The following is a 20,950-nucleotide window of genomic DNA, read 5'->3' as shown; positions in this document are numbered from 1 at the left end:
TCGGAGATCCATCTCGGGTTCTCTTTAAGTTATGTTTGTTTTTGTCAATACAAACAGGTTGCGCCACCTCAATACCAATAAACAGTCCACTACACAAGTATTCCTTTCAAAACAGGTAGATCTGTGGGTTCGCTGTGGTAGTCCAATATAAAAAGATCAAGAAATTCCAGTTTCATTGTGCTCTCACATACAGCCAATAGAATTCCTAAAAAAACAAAAAACTCCACATTGCGTTATCCAGTTACAGTATTGTCATATATTTCAATTCCACAGTGTGAACCAGGTGATATCACTCGTGCTCCCACCACCCAATACTTGGGAAGGCTCACCCAATTGTAGCCACCTCGTCTCCAGGTGGATCACACGCTCAAACTATATGCTTCAGCAAGACATCAGTGACATCGAGGTTTTCAGATTAACTTTGTATTTATTCAAGCTGCCCAAAAGGGTTGAGGAATATCATAGCGGCGTTCCTAGGGCCCTGGTTTGGTCTGCACTGTGTACCGGGCGGCGTCCCACACTCCGAATACCCCGCGCTCTCCCAAGACGAGGTGGCCACAATTGGGTGAGACTTCCCAAGTATTGGGTGGTGGGAGCACGAGTGATATCACCTGGTTCACACTGTGGAATTAAAATCTATGATGATACTGTAACTGGATTACACGATGTGGAGGTTTTTTTTTTTTTTTAGGAATTCTATTGGCTGTATGTGAGAGCGCAGTGGAACTGGAATTTATTGATGTGTTTGTTTTTGGATTGTGGGAAAAAAACCCGCAAACACAAGCAGAAACTATGCAATAGTGTCCTGCGCCAGATATGAACCCTGGACCCCAGCGATGTCAGGCATTGTTCCACAATAAAGGTAAAGAGAATTACAATTAAGCTGCCCATACATTAGATAATGTATGGGCAGATCGATCAAGAGACAGATCTCTCTCTGATTGAATCTGATTGGAGAGAGGTCTGTAGCTTGCCCATATACCGCAGGCTGATTTCAGCATGACATCTCTCAGTAATCAGCCTTGTGACAGCGCATCAGCCGCCTCCCTGGCCCGGTACTGTACCCCATTGTAAACTATTTCACCGTGAAGTTGCGCTCAGTCCTCACTCCCTTGTCAGGCCGCTGACTATACACAGAGACAAGTCCCAGTCACGATAAAATATATGTACAATAGTCGCGCCAATTATCCACAGCAACACTTGCAATCCGTGGACCCTTAAAAATAAAAGCACAGCAGAACGATCCTTCTCATAGTGAGTATTGCCTCATCAGTACACCCTTGTGCATAAACACACACTGCGTGAGGGAATATAAGCTGTCACCAGGGTATAATGGGGATCACACGCCCCCCTTCCTTTACCTGCTCACCAGAAAGATTCTTTACAGTTCTGCGTATCACATATATCCGTGCTGCTAAAACCTAAAAACACCAAGACATCTTTCATAGCATAAAACCGCTTTAATAGGCTCCCAATTGCCTCCAAGTTAAAGTGAACCTAAAGCCGGTTAAAAAAAATGAGATTAACTCACCTGGGGCTTCACTCAGCCCCCTGCAGCCGATCGGTGCCCTCGCAGCCCCGCTCTGATGCTCCAGAACCCGCCGGGGACGACTTCCGGTTTCGCCGTCACCGGCCGACAGGCATGGGAACGCGAGTGATTGTTCGCGTTCCCAGCCTGTATATATCGCCCCCTATGCTGCTACTGCGGCCTCCTTTTTTTCCAGGCTTTAGGTTCACTTTAAAACTGCGTACATAAAAGTTTCTTGCATCATAGCATAGCACAATAACACATCGCCGCCGGCTCCGGTCACCTCTCACATGCCCAGGCCGCGTTCCTCCCGATCAGTGGTAGTACAGCGTGCGTCCTCCAAGCTCCGCCCTACGCGTTTCGTCACGCGGGTTATGACTCATCAGGGGCTCTGGGGAGGGGGCATGTAATCTATGCCTCCTCCCCGGTGCTGCATGCAGCATACTGTCCGCCGAGGGCTCTGCGCTCCGTCCACATACACACGCCCCACGTGATTGCCAGCGTAACATGTGCGTGTGTGACATCACGTACATCAAGCATGTTGGCACTACATCTTGCAGCATGCCCAATAGATACATGCGACCAATTTCGGCTTGAAATTTGTTGCATCGGCGATCAGACAAGCTCTTGGCAGCACCGATTTTCCTTTGATCCAATTATAATAATCAAATCAGATGGTCGAGCTGCCACCAAGTCATCAGATGTATGACCACCTTTACACTATTAGAGATGCTGATAAAGTCGAGTTGGTGCAAATTTTATGTTACGGTTACGCAGATTTAGGCAGCTTGCAAATGCTCCAATCCAATGCAGTTATTGAGGATTCTGATTCCAAGCTGCATAGATGTGCACCGATCATCTCTAACCATGATAAGGGCCCATTCACACTGGGGTGCTTTTGCTAATCACTATGTAAGATGCATCCTTATGGGACCATTGTTACTGCAGTGCTTACAATTTACGTAAATTGCAAATGCACTGCATGTGGCATTTTAGGAGCAATTGTGATGCGATTCTCATTCTGCGAACAGGAATGGCACAATCGGCATACAACCGCTACAAAATTGCAACGCAAAAATTACAATCACTAGACTTTTTCCAATTGCGTGTGTGAATGGGGCCTAAATCAAAGTACTGTAGACAATTGATGGATAGAGGAAGCCATTCACAGCTGCATCATGGCTGTTTCAGACTCGAATAACTAAAATCAAATTGGAATCATCCAGTGATTAGGATTATGCAGCAAGAAGTTCCTGTGATTTTTGGTGAATTGCGACTCTGGTTTAACCTCCTGAGCGGTACGCTGCTCAGGAGGTTTTGCAGCCTAGAGTCCCCCAGTATAATTTTAATTGATCCCATGGCTGTAACAGCTTCAGCGAGCACTAGGCTAGCTAGTACAGGTGGCTGGCATCCCCCCCCCCCCCCCATTACTGATGATCCCCCCGATCGCCCGCTAATACATTACTCAGCCTGGATCCAGCGATCTCGCAGCCTCCCCACACAGCTCCGGTCCTCTCTATGGTGAGGATCGGGTCTGCTCATGACGTCATGTGCGATCTTCACCATAGAAAAGAGCGGAGCTGTCCAGGGAGGCTGCGCGATTGCTGGATCCAGGCTGGGTAATGTATTAGCGGGCGATCGGGGGTATCATCAGTAATCGGGGGGGTGGGGGCATACCGCTAAGGAGGTTAAGAGAAGGAGCATCAGATCACAATCGCCCCCAAAATGCTGCATACAGCATGTGTGCGATTTATACAAATCACAAATGCTGCAGTGAGAATGATCCCACACAGATACATTTGTCACAGCGCTTTGCTGATCGCCAGCCAGCTCCCCAGAAGCGCCACAGTGTGAAATAGCCCTTAGGCTACATTTCCGCTAGTTCGGTGCGATTCCGTTGCAGAAAACGCGTAAACAAATTCTCCACATGCGAATGCAAATTCATACACGTCTGTATGCAAATTATAACACGAAAATGCAAGCGGTTTCAGGTATTTTTGTAACCGCTTCACATCCAGACCTAGTTTCCCACTTCTGGACCAGAGCAGTTTTGACAGTTTAACTATGTCCTTATTTAATCATAAATAACTTTATCCCTACTTATGACACAGAAATGAAATATATACAGGTAGTTCCTGGTTGTTTTTTTCAAGACAAACTAGGCTTTCATTGTATGCCATTTTTTCCCTCGAACTATTTTGTTTTCTATGAATTTTAATGGGAAAACAAGGAAAAAAAAAAAAATAGGAAAAAAAAAAAATTTCTCAGTTTTACCAATTCCAGTGTAACCAGTTCACCCAGAAGTGGTTTTTACCCTAATGGACCAGAGCAATTTTCATCTGTCAGTGCTCCTCCCTTTAATTTCTACTTATCACAATAAAATGATCTATACCTCGTTTTTTTCGCCACCAATTAGGCTTTCTGTGGGTAGTACACTTTGCTAAGAATTTTTTTTATTCTATATGAGTTTTAACAGGAAAAATAAGAAAATAATGGAAAAAAAATCATTATTTCTCAGTTTTTGGCCATCATTGTTTTAAAATTAAACGTTCTCCTGTGGTTAAAACCGACACATTTTGTTTGCCCAGTTGCCCCGATTATTAAACCATATAAATGATGTCCCTATCACAATGTATGGCGACAATATATTATGTGGAAATATAGGTGTTATTTTTCTGTGTTTTTTTTTTTTTTTTTTTTGTCTGGTCCATAATTACAAGCCCCTATATAGTAAAGTTATAGTAATATTCCCTCACAATATGTAAAAGCTGAGTCCCTAAAGCAAATATTTAAGTATTTTTTTTTAAACTGATTTTTGTACAAGTTTTTTTTTGGGGGGGGGGGGGGTTGGAAGTTTAAGTTATTAATTTTATTAATATGGTGTATAAGTGTATGTGCATGTATGTGCCTGTATGAATAATTTTACTTTTTGGCTACAAGATGGCGCTAGCGAACACTCTCCTGTTTAGGAAGTGTTAATTTTTTTTTTTTTACATTTTACTGAACAGTGACGGCTTCCTGATTTATGAATGGATGTGGCCGCTGATTGCAGTCACGTCCATTTATTCCAGGCATTGCGATTGGGTAGAGGACCGCTCAGTCCTCTTCCCAAATCACAGAACACAGAGACCAGACAGGTAACGGCGGCAGGAGCGGCGGGCACACGTGCGGAGAGGTGGTGGGAGCGAGCGACTTATTAAAACGTCCTGTTGCCGTTAACAGGCTCAAACAGGACATTTTAATAAGTCAGTTTGCCATTAATTGGTTAATAAAAAAAAAAAAAAAAAGGATAAAAAATAAAAAGAGCTAATGTAGATAAAAAAAACACAAATTTTGTTTGGCTATTCTTACTGCTTATCACAAAGCTTAGATTATGTTCCTGTCACAATTTATGGTGAAGATATTTGATTCTGAAATGATGCTACAGAGTGTATTTTTCACTATGAACTGAGAAAATAAAAGTATTTTTAATGGTAAAAATCAATCTCATTAGCTCAAAAAACATATATTCCCGTTCACCAATTAGTGCTGCAACAGATAGTGCCAGAAACGCGCATAGGAGCAAGCCCAATCCTGCACAGCACTGCTTCAGCTACAAGACGTATATCTACCGATTTGTGGCTTAGATGAAGTCACAGAGGACGTAGATATACTGTAGTGGTGGATAAAAAGGTTAACCATGTCAGTGCCTGTGTGCTTTTACATTAATTTTACGCGAAAATGTATGCGAATTCGCATGGGAAATACACATGGGATTTTCCTATTAATTACATTATATGCGAATTGCACACTATGCTTGCGATGTGCGAATTCTGATGCTCTGCTGTGCAGATTAATTGCACTTCTCAAATAGAAAGAAAATTATAAAAAAAAATTATTTGCATCATGTGTGCCACCCTTAGATCTGGTCTCAGACAATCCAATCATAATGTTGCCTGAAATCAACCCTCATAGTTACCTTTGAATATATGGTGACGTTTATCCAGGCAAGGCGGCGGCTCAGATGATTCAGTTTCTCAGAGAACACTTGTTGGCTCTTCTGCAGCTCCTCCAAGATATCCGGCCTCTGGTAGAGAAATGAGACTGATTACTATGGTGCAATCTATCAGCGGTAATAGGCCTACTGCTGGGTACACACGATGCAATTTCCTGTCCAGACAGGTAATCTGACAGGAAGTGGCATCGTCTACATGTATAAACTGCTCACGATCAATAACAGGATCCATTTTCCCTTGATAACTTTGGAAAATTGATCCAGTTATCGAAAGGGAGCAGATCGAACATGATGAAAATAATCATCCAATTCCTGTCGATCGGACGGGAAATTGCATTGTGTGTATTCAGCATAAAGCTCCGTACACATGCTTGATTCAAAAAGTTGGCTGAAGTGGGCGATAACCATCTCAGCCGATAATTAGGTTTGTGTACAGAGGCCCCAACCTGCAAGCGCTCCACCCAGCGGATCAACTCACCCCCCAGCGACAGCAAATACTTTTGTGCACGCCGCGTGATGTTGTCCCGCTGCATAGCAACAGAATGCGTTGTCAACTACACAGTTGACTCGTGTCTGTGCAGCTCATCCCAGCGATGTCGCCCAAGGGGATAGGGTCTCAATCCGCAACATCCATCAATGGCATGTACAAATTGTAGCAACGATTACACTCCCCTATCTTCTATCCCATAGCCCACACTGTAGCCTTCATGCACAATTGAAAATTCCACTTACTCTCTTTGGGCAGCGCTTTATTTTTTCCTCTGTGTCCTTCAGTGCCAGCGCATATTCATTAACATCATCTGAGACTCCAACCATCTGCAGAGACAGAATAGGCACAACACTGCATCAGCCATCCTCATCTCTGAGTACTTGGCCAGAAAGACCAGATACTAAGGATGGTGTCTGGAGTAGTCCAAAGGTAAGGTCCCTCCAGGAGAAAAAAAAAAAGAAACAGAGAATACAGGAGCCCCCATTATAGTATTTAAAGAGAAACCATGACCAAGAATTGAACTTCCCCCCAATCAGTAGCTGATACACCAGCCCCCCCCCCCCCCTTTTTTTTTTCCTTTTCACAAACTGATCAGGGGGCTCTATATGGCTGATATTGTGGTGAAACCCCTCCCACAGTGGGATGTCAGGATCATGGTCCTGACAGTTTCCGGTCTGTGAAGCTCATTGCATTCTTTAGATTTTTCCCAGCCGATTCAATTGTTTTGATCAAACCTGAGAGTAATCTATTGCTTAAACATAGCTTATTGATTCACTATAGACTTTTTGCAGTTTGTGGACCGAAACCAACTGTACATGCTGAAAAGTCTCCATGGGGAGGGGAGCTTGGGATCGATTGCCTGCAGCGTGCACTGCATCAAGCAATACCCTCCTCACAGATTGACTGATGCTCATTACATTTCTGATGAAATTTATTGAAACAGGGTTTGCCGTGTAGGGTAGGAATCAGCAACCATCAGATTGAATTTCAATTGGGGATCTAGTGGCTTGACATACAACACTAGTTGCCTGGCAGCCCTACTGGTCTGTTTGGCTGCAGTAATGTCTGGATAACACCAGAAACAAGCATGCAGCTAATCTTGTCAGATCTGACAAAAAAATGTTAGAAACACCTGATTTGCTGCATGCTTGTTCAGGATGTATTGCTGAAAGTATTAGAGCAGGACTGCCAGGCAACTGGCATTTCTTCAAAGGAAATAAATATGGCAGCTTCCATATCTCTCTTACTTCAGTTGTCCTTTAAACAACACTATATGCCTGGCAGTCCTGTTGATCTTCTTGCATCACAAGAGTCACAACCTTGAAGCAAGCATGCAGTAAATCCAGTCAGACCTCAGGCAGAGCACCTGATCTGCATGCTTGTTCAAGGTCTATGGCTAAACGTATTAGAGACACAGGTTTAGGGGGACAGCCAGGCAATTTACATTGTTTAAAAGGAAATAAATATGGCAACCTCCATAACACTCTTACCTAGGGTTCCCTTTAAGCTGATCACTCATAGTACATGATGAGTAGACTGAACCAATAAAATGTGACATTTGCATCAAGTGAGACCATGCACTGAACTGGCAGATTCTTTAGTTCTATCAGTGCAATCACTGAGCGCACACACTCATGGTGGATATGTGATTATAAAGCCATTGCCAATTACACAAGGCTGACAGGAGCTCACCTTGCCCAGCTGTTGGTGCACACTGAGGTTATACATCATTACTGCCCCATCCAGAATCTCCAGCAGAGAGTTTTCTGTGATTGGAATATCAGGCTCCTCAGGAGGTCTTCCTAGTAGCAGCCCCTCATTCCCATGATGACCTTCAACTGCAACAAAGCATTACAGCTATTCTTAATCAAAAAAGTGTGCAGTTTCTGTTGTTCAAAAACTAATCTCATTAAAATGTGTTTCATAGCAGGTAGAGAATGAAGGGCAGGATGTGCCTAGCAGGTAAAGTAATACCATTCTGTCAGTTTGACAGAGACTTTTGATGGCTCAAAGCTGCAATCTAAAATCAAAGAGAGAAGGAATCAAGAGAAGAAAGATGGAAAGAAAGCAAGAGAGTGAGAGACCCAAGAAACTGGAGGCAAGAGAGAGCGAGAGACCTAAGAGACTGGAGGCAAGAGAGAGCAAGAGACCCAAGAAACTGGAGGCAAGAGAGAGCGACCCAAGAGACTGAAGGCAAGAGCGAGTGAGAGATCCAAGAGACTGGAGGCAAGAGAGAGCAAGAGACCCAAGAAACTGGTGGCAAGAGAGAGAGACCCAAGAGACTGAAGGCAAGAGGAGAGAGCGAGAGCCCCAAGAAACTGAAGGCAAGAGAGAGTGACAGACCAAAGGCAAGGGAGAGCACGAGTCCCAAGAGACTGAAGGCAAGAGAGCAAGAGACTGAAGGCAAGAGAGAGCAAGAGCCCCAAGAGACCGAAGGCAAGAGAGAGCAAGAGACCGAAGGCGAGAGAGCAAGAGACCCAAGAGACAACGAGAGACCCAAGAGACTGAAGGCAAGAGAGAGTGAGAGACACAAGAGACTAGAGGCAAGAGAGAGCGACCCAAGAGACTGAAGGCAAGAGACACCGAGAGACCCAAGAGACTGAAGGCAAGAGAGCGAGAGACCCAAGAGACTGAAGGCAAGAGAGCGAGAGACCCAAAAGACTGAAGGCAAGAGAGCGAGAGACCCAAGATACTGAAGGCAAGAGAGCGAGACCCCCAAGATACTGAAGGCAAGAGAGCGAGAGACCCAAGAGACTGAAGGCAAGAGAGAGCGAGAGACCCAAGAGACTGAAGGCAAGAGAGAGCGAGAGACCCAAGAGACTGAAGGCAAGAGAGAGCAAGAGATCCAAGAGACTGAAGGCAAAAGAGAGCGAGAGACCAAAGAGACTGAAGGCAAGAGAGAGCGAGAGACCCAAGAGACTGAAGGCAAGAGACCCAAGAGACTGAAGGCAAGAGAGAGCAAGAGACCGAAGGCAAGAGAGAGCAAGAGACCCAAGAGACAATAAGAGACCCAAGAGACTGAAGGCAAGAGAGCGAGACCCAAGAGACTGAATTCAAGAGAGTGAGACTGAAGGCAAGAGAGTGGGTAAGAGCCTGTGTCCCTGTTGGAAAGATTCCTGCTCTTCCTGTGAGGTCACTTATGCATGTGATAAAGAAACTCTTAAGAGCAGCCATAAAGACCAGAGATTCTAGATTCTAACCCTTTTAAGGAGGCTATACACTGGTCGATGTGGCCATTATTATCTAATAGTGTAGGAGCAGCTTGCTCTCACCTGTCTGCAGTGCGGTTTCCATATCTTCTCTCCCCACTGGCTGCTGCTTCTTGTCTCTCTTTCCTCCCGAGTCCAAGGGCGCTTGTGTGACGTAAGAAATGTTATAGAATGCAAAAACAAGGGGGCACCGTTGCATGTACCTTATGCGACCACTAGGGGCCTCTAGCATTTGTTACATCACACATGCTCCCCAGGACTTGGAAATGAAGAGAGGAAAGAGTAGCCGGCGGGGAGAGAAGAGCCCGGAACAGCACCTCAGGCAGGTGAGAGCAGCTTCGTTGCAAAATAGAATACAGCTAGTGACACGCACCCTATCTGACGCAGATTGACCAAAATGTTCCGTCCTGCGTGAAATCAACCGATTTCAGCCAAAATTCGGGCGATTGGGAATTGTTTATGGTATTGATTTCTAGTAGATTCAGTCAAGTGATTGATTCAGCCACATATCGAAGCAAAAAAACTCCATAAGTGTATGGCCACATTTATTTACTTTATCTAAAAAAATTTTGGGGCAGGACTCCCACATACCTGGTACACATGGTACCTGAGGTCTCACAGCAGAAAAAAAATAGGACTTAATTACAGATGGTACAGCACCAAGAGAGGTCTGCAAAGCAGCTGCACAATGATAGCTGTCTGATAAATGTGCTTCACTCTGTGCTCAGTTCATACTAACATACATCATCATATTTATAATATGCCCTTTCAGGGATGTAGTCCTCCCACCCCGATCCTGCACACTCACTGTCATCCTCTGTGCGCTGCTCCACGCTCAAACTCCGCACCTTCACCTTCTCCAGAGCACCTAGGGGGCGCCGTGGGTTCATAAGGCTGACAGCTGCAGTGCTAAGGAATCTATTCGCTCTCCCCAGAGTCGGAGAGCTGAGCCAGCTGGGCCTGGCCAGAGCACCCCCAATTGCCTGGGCTGCAGAGGACCTCTAAAGAGACGAGAAAGAAAGAAGAACACAAATATAAATGTGCCTGGTGACCACTGTCCACCCTCTGAGTCCCAAACTCCATCTTGTACCTGTCCCGTCAGACCCGCTGACTCATCCTCCTCCTCCAGGTCATCCATGGTCACCGCCTGCAGCTCTGCTGGGTCAATCACTATATTGGCTTTGGAAGACAAGTCATCTGAGAAAAGAACGCAGCTGTGTCAGCAGTCAGCACAGAACGTTATCAATCACAATATCATGTAATGTCCTCACCTTTTAGAGTCTTTCTCAAGTGAGACAGGAGACCCCCGAGCCTCTGTAAGTCAAAATAATCAACTTTGCCATTGTAGAACAGCTGTGGGGGCACATAGGCATCTGTGGGACAGAACAGAACAACAACATAAATCCTTCCAACGCAAACTATAATATACTCCAAAGCATAGGAAAGTGTTCCAGCTTACCCTCACTACAATGTGCTGAGGGGTTCCGGACCTGATACTCATCCCAGCAGGCCCGCAATGCAGTGATCAAACGATGCAGAAAGCACACCATGTACTCTGGGGGACAGAGAACTGTGGGGTTCTGTCGGAAGAGACAAATTTTATTATATATCCAGCCTTGTGAATAGATACAAGAGATCCTAACTCCATCCATTCTTCTTACAATGGCTGTTTTATGTTATTTTCTGGACCTTACACTGCATGCACACCAGAAATCAACCCTCTGTTCACACACAGCTGGCAAATGTTGTGGCCTTTGGGCATGGCAAAGATGACCATGTATGAAGACCAGAGACAGATTGCTGGAAAGGGAAATGTAGGAATCGAGCAAGCACTCCTTCCAATCAAAACTTTATTATGAAATGCCAACAATTTGGGGTCTCAAAGGACTCCTTTGTCAAGGAACATGGCAGTCGAGCAATCTCAAGCCTTAAAGGGAACCTTAACAGAGCCATTAAAAAAAAAAAAAAAGTCCTTCTTCAGTTTCAGTTGTGGTTGAACTCGATGGACGGATGTCTTTTTTTAACCCAAATAACTATGTAACTATGTAACTTACCTGGTGCTTCCAGCAGCCGCCTGCAGACATCCTGTGCCTGAGCCATCACTCACAGATCATCATCAGGTCCCTCACCGTAGCTCAGTTTCGTTTTCGGCCCTCGATTGCACTCCCGCCCCTCTGGCCACTCTGTGCATGCGCAGTTCGCGTCCTACGTACATATGCATACTGCGCAGGCAGACTTGCTGAAAACGAAACTGAGCCACAGCGGGGGCCTGGATGATCGGTGAGCGACGGCACGGGCACAGGACGTCTGCTGGGGGAAGCCCATGTAAGCGAAACTTATTTTCTTTTAAATGGCTCGGTTAAGGTTCCAGTTAAAGGGGACCTAAACTGAGAGGAATATGTTTTTTTCCTTTTAAACAATACCAGCTGCCTGACTCTCCTGCTGATGTCTTTAGCTGTAGTAGTGGCTGAATCACACACCTTAAACATGCATGCAGCTAATCCAGTCTGACTTCAGTCAGAGCACCTGCTATGCATGCTTGTTCATTGGCTGTGGCTAAAAGTATTAGAGGCAGAGGATCAGCAAGACTGCCAGGCAACCGGTATTATTTTAAAAGGAAAAAGCCATATCGCTCTCAGTTTAGGTTCCCTTTAAGCAAGAAAAATAAATTACAATCAAGATATATTTCAAAACCTCAGTCATCCCTCTATGTGAATGAAAAAGTAGGAGAGAAGGTGCTTGATATAAGCAAATCTTCAGGATGCTATCATTCATGAAGACCTCCTCCTCCAAAGAAGAGTAACCTGCTAGGAGCAATAAGCATGTGTCATCCATAGGACACTATATGTCACATGCAAATGCCAATTCACCAAAACTTAACGGGTAATGCCCAAAATACCACTCAGTAATTTATACAAAAAACATAGCATTCTCTGAGTAAAAGTGGGAGGGTGGACATGAAGAGGAGGCTGCAAACACAAGCATTACATGGAAGACAGGATCTGCTGCCCAAAGGAAATGTACAGGAAAGGGAGGAAACTTCTCAGAATATAATGGTAAATTGGTTTTGGAGAAGAAGACTTTTTCCCCGCTCTTTCAGGATATTCCATAGTTATAGTTAATTGCACTCCATTAGGGATAATCAATAAAATGCAAATAACTCAGAGATGAATCAGGATTATGCAAATTTATGTAGCTTGAAAATGGATCAAACAAATGAAGCCAAGGTGGAAATTGATAGGTCCATTAAAAATTTGTATAAGTCTTCCTTAACTCAGATTTTCTTCTTCTTGTTCATCCAGACTATTTTCTTTATTAAGGTGGATACCCCAGTTTCCATCAAGTTACACCACTCACATTGTAACCACACCTCCTCTACTAGCCGTCAGACTACACCAGTTGTAGATTGTGACCACACAGCCTATTTCAGCCATCATGCTACATCCCTTATAAAAACCTGTAACCACACCTCCTCTAACAGCCATCAAACCTCTTATGGCTTGTGACCACACCCCCTCTACCAGTCATCACACCACACCTCTTATGGCTTGTGACCACACCCCCTCTACCAGCCATCACACCACACCTCTTATGGCTTGTGACCACACACCCTCTACCAGTCATCACACCACCCCTCTTTTGGATTGTGACACATCCCCTCTACCAGCCATCACACCACACCTCTTATGGTTTGTGACCACACCCCCTCTACCAGCCATCACACCACACCTCTTTTGGATTGTGACACATCCCCTCTACCAGCCATCACACCACACCTCTTTTGGATTGTGACACATCCCCTCTACCAGCCATCACACCAACCCTCTTATGGTTTGTGACCACACCCCCTCTACCAGCCATCACACCACACCTCTTTTGGATTGTGACACATCCCCTCTACCAGCCATCACACCACACCTCTTATGGTTTGTGACCACACCCCCTCTACCAGCCATCACACCACACCTCTTTTGGATTGTGACACATCCCCTCTACCAGCCATCACACCACACCTCTTTTGGATTGTGACACATCCCCTCTACCAGCCATCACACCACCCCTCTTATGGTTTGTGACCACACCCCCTCTACCAGCCATCACACCACACCTCTTTTGGATTGTGACACATCCCCTCTACCAGCCATCACACCACACCTCTTACGGCTTGTGACCACACCTCCCTCTACCAGCCATCACACCACATCTCTTACGGCTTGTGACCACACCCCCCTCTACCAGCCATCACACCACACCTCTTACGGCTTGTGACCACACCTCCCTTTACCAGCCATCACACCACACCTCTTTTGGATTGTGACACATCCCCTCTACCAGCCATCACACCACCCCTCTTATGGTTTGTGACCACACCCCCTCTACCAGCCATCACACCACACCTCTTTTGGATTGTGACACATCCCCTCTACCAGCCATCACACCACACCTCTTACGGCTTGTGACCACACCTCCCTCTACCAGCCATCACACCACATCTCTTACGGCTTGTGACCACACCCCCCTCTACCAGCCATCACACCACACCTCTTACGGCTTGTGACCACACCTCCCTTTACCAGCCATCACACCACACCTCTTTTGGATTGTGACACATCCCCTCTACCAGCCATCACACCACCCCTCTTATGGTTTGTGACCACACCCCCTCTACCAGCCATCACACCACACCTCTTTTGGATTGTGACACATCCCCTCTACCAGCCATCACACCACACCTCTTACGGCTTGTGACCACACCTCCCTCTACCAGCCATCACACCACATCTCTTACGGCTTGTGACCACACCCCCCTCTACCAGCCATCACACCACACCTCTTACGGCTTGTGACCACACCTCCCTTTACCAGCCATCACACCACACCTCTTACGGCTTGTGACCACACACCCCTCTACCAGCCATCACACGACTACACCACTTATAGACTGACTACACACACCCTACCCACCTTACATTCCTTTTAATTTTGTAACCAAAACCATTCTAGTAGGGGGTGGGCACACGTTTGCACAACAGTAGCCAATACCCTGCTACCACACGGGTTACTTACCCCTCTATTACTGGCATTTTCCTGGAGGAATTTGCGGAACTTGTTGAGGAAGATGTATCGGGAAGCCTCGCCCTGTGATACAGACAGCAGCAATTGTGATAGGTTACAAAGAACTTCAGTTTACATTAAAAATGATCAACTTCATGTAAATCTTAAAACCCAAAATCGATGTTCTGGACACCTTATCTTTATTTACAATTAGAAGATAAAGATAACCGTTCCCTACTGTTTTCACCAGTCTCACTAATGCCTAGTACACACAATGCAATTCCCATTCAGATTGACGGTGGAATCATTTTTTTTCCGGCAGCTTTGATCTGATTTATCATTTTATCATTGATTTTCCGACCACTTCTCTACAAAATTGACCAGAAAAATTATCGGAAAACAGATCGTTCCTTTAGGAAATTATCGATTAATCTAATGGAAAATTGCATTGTGTGTACCAGGCATAATGGCTCGTTTCCACATAGTATAAATTCACAATGTGATTTTCACATTAAGAATGAAACCAATATATGTCAATGGAATCATTTCCATTGAATGCATATTTTCACATGTAGTGCAATGCAGAAAAAATATGGTTTCTATGCTTCGGATTTCTGCTCCACGCTTCTGTCTCTCGAAATGATATGAAAATTAGCACACCAAAACAAAAAAAAAAACAAACAAAAAAAAAAAAATCACATATGGGAAAATATACGTTAAAGGGACTCCGAGCAGTGCAGAAACTATGGAAAGATGCACATCATTTTAAAGCTCTCTTTCTCCTCTTTCCAGTGATATATAAACTGCCGCCCTACGCCTTTTAGTTTTCGCTATTTTTGCGATTGAAATTGCCGCGGCCGCGATTTCGATCGCGAAAATAGAGAAAACTAAAAGGCGTAGGGCAACGATTTAGGTGTCGTCAGAAAGAGGAGAAAGAGAGCTTTAAAATGATATCAATCTTGCCATAGTAATATTGTATTATACAGGACGACACTTTCCCCAGTGTCAGCAGCTCAATTCTGCTGAATGCAGCTGCTGACTGACAAAAAGTCGCCCTGTGTAATACAATATAACTATGGCAAGATGGTTATCATTTTAAAGCTCTCTTTCTCCTCTTTCTGACGACCCCTAAATCGTTGCCTTACGCCTTTTAGTTTTCTCTATTTTCGCGATCGAAATTGCGGCCGCTGCAATTTCAATCGCGAAAATAGCGAAAACTAAAAGGCGTAGGGCGGCACTTTATATATCATTGGAAAGAGGAGAAAGAGAGCTTTAAAATGATGTGCATCTTTCCATAGTTTCTGCACTGCTCGGAGTCCCTTTAAATGTACTATCCTAGTGGAAATAGACCCTAAGCCTAGGTGAGAAGTTCTAAAGGTTTTACAGCTTATTACTGCTCCTTCTATGTCACCTACACGGGGTTTGTGTAGCTAAAAAACAAGACTGCAGTTGGACTGCAATGGATATTCGTGCTCCAACAAACCTCGACTAGTCATTATGCTGGGTACACACTATGAGATTTTATGGTCGATTTACTGTCAGATCCATTATTTCTAACATGTCCGATTTGTTTTCCGATTGATTTCCGAGCATTTTCCAATCGATTTACGTTAACTATAATAGGAAATCGCTCGGAAAATGCTCGGAAATCGATCAGAAAGCAAAACTGACATGTTGGAAATAATCGATCTGACACTAAATCGACCATAAAATCTCATAGTGTGTACCCAGCATTTAGGTGTGACCCCCTGGGACATATCAGAAAATAGTAAAGATTAATTAAAAGGTTAGCGATTCATGTGCACAAAAACAGTTGTATTTATTTTACAGACGTAGGCTGTCTTAGCCATATTAAAGTGACCCTGTAATGGATTCATGTAAAGCAGTCTACTGTTCTGGTACAAAAAAAGTGTTTAACAAAAGCACAAGAATGCCCACGTGTCAAGTTCCCCTTGACAGCAGTCCATTTATTTTTAAATTTAAATGCCATTCAAACATTTCTTAATGCTGTTTTAATGGAAAAAATGAAATAAGGCGGCGTTAAATATTATTCCGCCTCCAGGTCCGCGTGGATAGGGGGAATGATGCGATTCGGCTTCCAGCTATTGCTGGCGGCCAAATGACAGTGTTTTAAAATTAACTTCAGCGCCGTCTGCTGACGGCGCTGAAGTTACTGACTGTGCGCTGCTATAGCTGTAATTCCTATTACGGCCTAAGGTGGCGCCGGCTACGCCCGAATCTCCTGTGCTGGATTCCTTGTGTTCGCCTGGAGACCCTCACAGCCTGGGAGCCCATCCTGCATCCTGGAGCGGCGGCGAGGGCTCCTCCTGCCTGCCACAGGCTGGAGGAAGCCCCAGGTAAGTGTATATGGATTTTTATTTTTATTTTCACACTCCCTGAACCTTCCCTTTAAGCATGTTTTGCTTATTGTAGCAGCTGTCAATAAAACTTTGTTTTCATATGGAATTTTTTTTCTTTTCAATTAGGGGTAAAAAACGTATGCGCCTCTATGCGCTTGCATGCGTTTCTATACGCTTAAGAAGCAAACCCATTCACTTGCATTGATGTGCGTTTTACAGCTCAACACACAGATATGTGAGCTACGCTATGTTTTTGTAACGCAGCTCAGCGCAGCGCAAAGATGTGAACGAGGCACATTTAATTACACGACAAAATCAATAGCTTGCAGAACGCACAGGGCAGTGCGCTGTGAAAAGGGCACAGAAACGGCCCTGATGTGAGCGAGGCCTAAGATTTTGTGTCCGAATAACCCACACTGAAAAAGTTAGACCTTCCAGATGTGGGGAGGTTTGGAACTATTGCTTGACTGTCCTGTGACCCCCCCCCCCCCCCCCATCAAAGTAAGAAACAAGTTGTACAGAGGCGACTTTTAGGGACCCAGACTTACCCCACCTTTGTCCTTGTTGTTGAGTAGGAGTCTGAGAATCTGAACCTGCAGCTCCTCCACCACTGAGATAAGAGAGACAGTTATTCTCACACCCAACAGCATCCAGGTCATTTACACAATAATGGTGGGAGTCAGTACCTTCAATGCGTTTCTTTAACCTCATACAGCCGCGCTCATATGCCCGCCGCCTCAGCCGCTCCTCCCCACTCTCCTCTGTGGGGTCTTTTATTTCTTTGCCCTGGGAAGCACATGTATTTGTTGCTCAGAATATAAGCAGTATGACATATTGACGACACAGTGTTCAGAATACAAGTGAGTCAGATCTGAGCTGTTGTCTTGTGGGGAAACCATATACAACAACAACGAAACTGGGATCAAATCACGAACCAACCTTGAAGCCTAGTGGCCACCTCCATACCTTATACAGTTCCCTGGTGTCTAGTGCCCTCCCACCAGAATCACTATGTGGCTTCCCTGGTGGTCTACCTCCTTCCTCAATAGAGCATCCCTGATGGCCACCTGTCCTGTGCTCTCCCAACCCTATTATATGCATAGTATTGGCCAGCTGGTCATCTCACCTCTGCTGGCCTCCAGCAATATACATCCATCCTCTCCAGCTCACAGGTTGCTCCCAGTAAATCTCTTTCTCCTAATGTTGCATGTAATTACGCAATGGAGGAGAACCAGGGAGTAGAGCGAGAGGTGAGCCGTAGAAGATGGATGGAGGTGAGATAAGCATGGCTACTGCTGCATCAATACTCTACATATACAGTGCTGGGGAAACATAAGGGTGTGTGTCGGGGTGTTAAGGGGGCGATGGCAGTGCCAGATTTGTACTTTTTACCGCCCGAGGCCACTATCACCAGCTGCCCCCTGATAAACAGCAAACCCCCTAAACACGCACACACTTCTATTGATCTCAGTAATATATTTAAAGATGCTTGTGAACTATGCCATTTTTTTTAACAATTAACCTTCCGATTGATTGGACAGTGTTGATGGTGCCATTTGACTACAAACGATCAATTTGTCAATCATTTTATCAACCTGTTTTGTGGATCGATTACATCTTAAATGATCGGAATGGTTATAATTTTTATTCCATTTATGGGCCAACTTGATGCTTTCTGCTCTGACAGGTTGGAGCTGGATGGAGGGCAGAGTTGGACTTGAAGAGCGGCCGATGGTGATGATGAGTGACAACTTAGGTCACAGACAATAAGCTGCCCACATTTGCTGCTTCTTCATTCCCTGAGTCCCAGACACTTGTTTGACTGCTGCAATTCACATGTTTGGCAGCTTGCCTGCACGAGTGTGCCTGCCTGCAACCCGCCCCTTGCTTCCTGGTGCCCTAGGCCATGGCCTTTTGTGGCCTTGCCTTCTAGTGTTCAAGGATTGATGTGAATAGATCTGTGATCTCTATACAACATGATGGAATGTGTCAGATCTATGTAAAGGAATACATATGCCAGGGAACATGTATATATCCATCTCCCATTAACCTCTTTGTTGAAGCGGTTTGGCCACCATGTGGTTGGGATCAGCTCCTGCAGACCAGCCTCTTCCACCCGCAGCGGACTCTTAATGAAGAAGAAGACAACGGACCGCAGAACATCAAATCTACAACATTTAGGGTTAAAGATTACACTCAGTGGTGCCCATTGCTCTAATTGCAGCAGGGGGTAATGTTTATGGAAAGGTTACTGACCCAGCCAATCCTACATTTCCAAAGCAAAATCACTCATAAAACCGGGGAAACCAGCAGGTCATTGCCCTGGATCACTCATGCAGAACACTGCTTAGAGTCCCACGTGAGGCACGGTCTGACAAAGCACTGCCCAATGGGACACGTGACGCAGTGTGACAGAGCACTGCCTAGAGTAGAGGGACACATGACACACGGTGTGCCAGAGCACATAGCAGATTACTGCCTTGGGTCACAAATGAGTCATATGCTATAGCACAGCACAGTCTAGGGAAATAAATATGTCACAAGATATAAATAGATGCTGCTCACATCGGATATCACGCTGCCATGTGCACCCAACTGACATTATACAGGGAACAATAAAAAGGCCCCATCTGCCTGGCAAGCTGCCCGTGGCTACTCCCAGGCCACCACTGCACTGCTCTTTGTCCCCCTCCTCCGCTCCCTTCTGTTCTGTGCATGTTTACACTGGATCTGGATGGTGTCTGAAGTGCATACATGCAAAAATTAAGTCTTTCATCAACAACATGCGTATGAACAATTGTTGCACCATTATCGGCATCCGCCATCATTCCATCTATGAACGTTAGCTTCAATACGGTCCTTGTGTAGTTGGTGCCTTGAGTGAGTGTCCTTTGGTATAGTGTATGGTGGGGTGGTCATCCCATGCACTTTTAAATTTAACTTGTTATGTATTAGCTTAATAAACACTTTTCATATTTTGATCATCCAGTTTCCAGTTATTATAATCTTTTTAATGACCGGCACGCATGTACCACTTTAGTCTATGCACTTCATACCTTTGTTGAATAATATGTCACAAGACATATAGAACACAGCATTGCCTTGAGTGTCAAATGTGTCATACAGTGGGATGCGAAAGTTTGATTTTTCATTTCCTCAATATGTTTCTAAGGGTGGAAACAGACAGCTGAAATCTCTGAGACAGCTTTCTGTATCCTTTCCCTAAACCATGATGGTGAACAATCTTTGTCTTCAGGTCAATTGAGAGTTGTTTTGAGACCTCCATGTTACTACTCTTCAGAGAAAATTAAAAGAGGAGAGAAACTTACAATTGACCCCCTTAAATACTCTCTCATAATTTGATTCACCTGTGTATGTAGGTCAGGGGTCACTGAGATTACCAAGCCAATTTGAGTTCCAATAATTAGTGTTAGTGTTAAAGGTTTTGGAATCAATAAAATGACAAGAGTGTCCAAATGTATGCACCTGCCCAATTTTATTCAAACAATTATTGCACACTTTCTGTAAATCCAATAAACTTCATTTCACTTCTTAAATATCACTGAGTGTGTCTCCTATATGATATATTTAACTGACATTTTTTATCATAACAACCAACGATTTATACAGGAAAATCATGACGATTAACAAGGTTGCCCAAACGTTCGCATCCCACTGTATGTGTCCCAGCACCAACTGGGGCTATACGTGACATATAATGTGGCACTGCAATGCCAGCATCACAAACTGTCAATTCTCAGAGCACTGCACAGGGATTATACATACCCACCCATACACAGGCATTGACATGTTTCTCATATTATGCACTTAAAGGATACAGAACATTGCTGAGCAGATACTTCCGAGACCTTTCATGTCTCAGGATGGCGATTGTCAGGCGCAGGTAGTGAATCTTCAAATAAAAACACATTCACAAATAAATAAAACAAGTTAGCTGGTCTCTACATGTTACATCCCATATGTATCATCCCCTCTGTGTTATGACAGTGTGAGCTCCCTTTCTGGAAATAGGGAGCAGCTCAGCTGCTGCACCTTCCGGTGAACAAGGGGTTCTCACTGAAACATCACTGTCGGTTATATGGGTGCTACTCTGCCTTCTGGTTCAGGAGCATCTACTGCACCTTGGCTACCTATTCTGGATGGGGGGGGGGGGGGGGGGGGAGGTCCTTTTAAAAACATTTATAAATACTACACTAAAACTTTAAAATCTATGGCATCATTATAATCTAGCTCTGTGGTCAACTTTAAGGGGAAGGTCCGAGCAAATTAAAAAAAAAAAAAATCTACTTACCT

General features: G+C 44.7%; 1 protein-coding gene across 3 annotated transcripts in view; it reads right to left on the bottom strand.

The window, feature by feature from the left end:
• The window catches only part of RNF123 (ring finger protein 123), a 119,116-nt gene that overhangs the window by 62,315 nt on the left and 35,851 nt on the right, over positions 1-20,950 (bottom strand). For all 3 annotated transcript variants that reach the window (XM_068252920.1, XM_068252921.1, XM_068252922.1), the window contains exons 15-26: positions 20,476-20,549; positions 18,687-18,804; positions 17,323-17,422; positions 17,185-17,246; positions 14,289-14,360; positions 10,681-10,801; positions 10,493-10,594; positions 10,312-10,418; positions 10,030-10,222; positions 7,705-7,850; positions 6,255-6,338; positions 5,487-5,594 (exon numbers count right to left, since the gene is read on the bottom strand). In XM_068252920.1, the coding sequence (XP_068109021.1) occupies positions 5,487-5,594; positions 6,255-6,338; positions 7,705-7,850; positions 10,030-10,222; positions 10,312-10,418; positions 10,493-10,594; positions 10,681-10,801; positions 14,289-14,360; positions 17,185-17,246; positions 17,323-17,422; positions 18,687-18,804; positions 20,476-20,549 (1,287 nt within the window). The remainder of the gene's footprint in view (positions 1-5,486; positions 5,595-6,254; positions 6,339-7,704; positions 7,851-10,029; positions 10,223-10,311; positions 10,419-10,492; positions 10,595-10,680; positions 10,802-14,288; positions 14,361-17,184; positions 17,247-17,322; positions 17,423-18,686; positions 18,805-20,475; positions 20,550-20,950) is intronic.

This window comes from Hyperolius riggenbachi, chromosome 9 (genome assembly GCF_040937935.1).
Source record: "Hyperolius riggenbachi isolate aHypRig1 chromosome 9, aHypRig1.pri, whole genome shotgun sequence".
Classification (NCBI taxonomy): Eukaryota; Metazoa; Chordata; class Amphibia; order Anura; family Hyperoliidae; genus Hyperolius; species Hyperolius riggenbachi.
The sequence above is the reverse complement of the archived record's forward strand: the minus strand, read 5'-3'. Positions and strand labels throughout refer to the sequence as shown.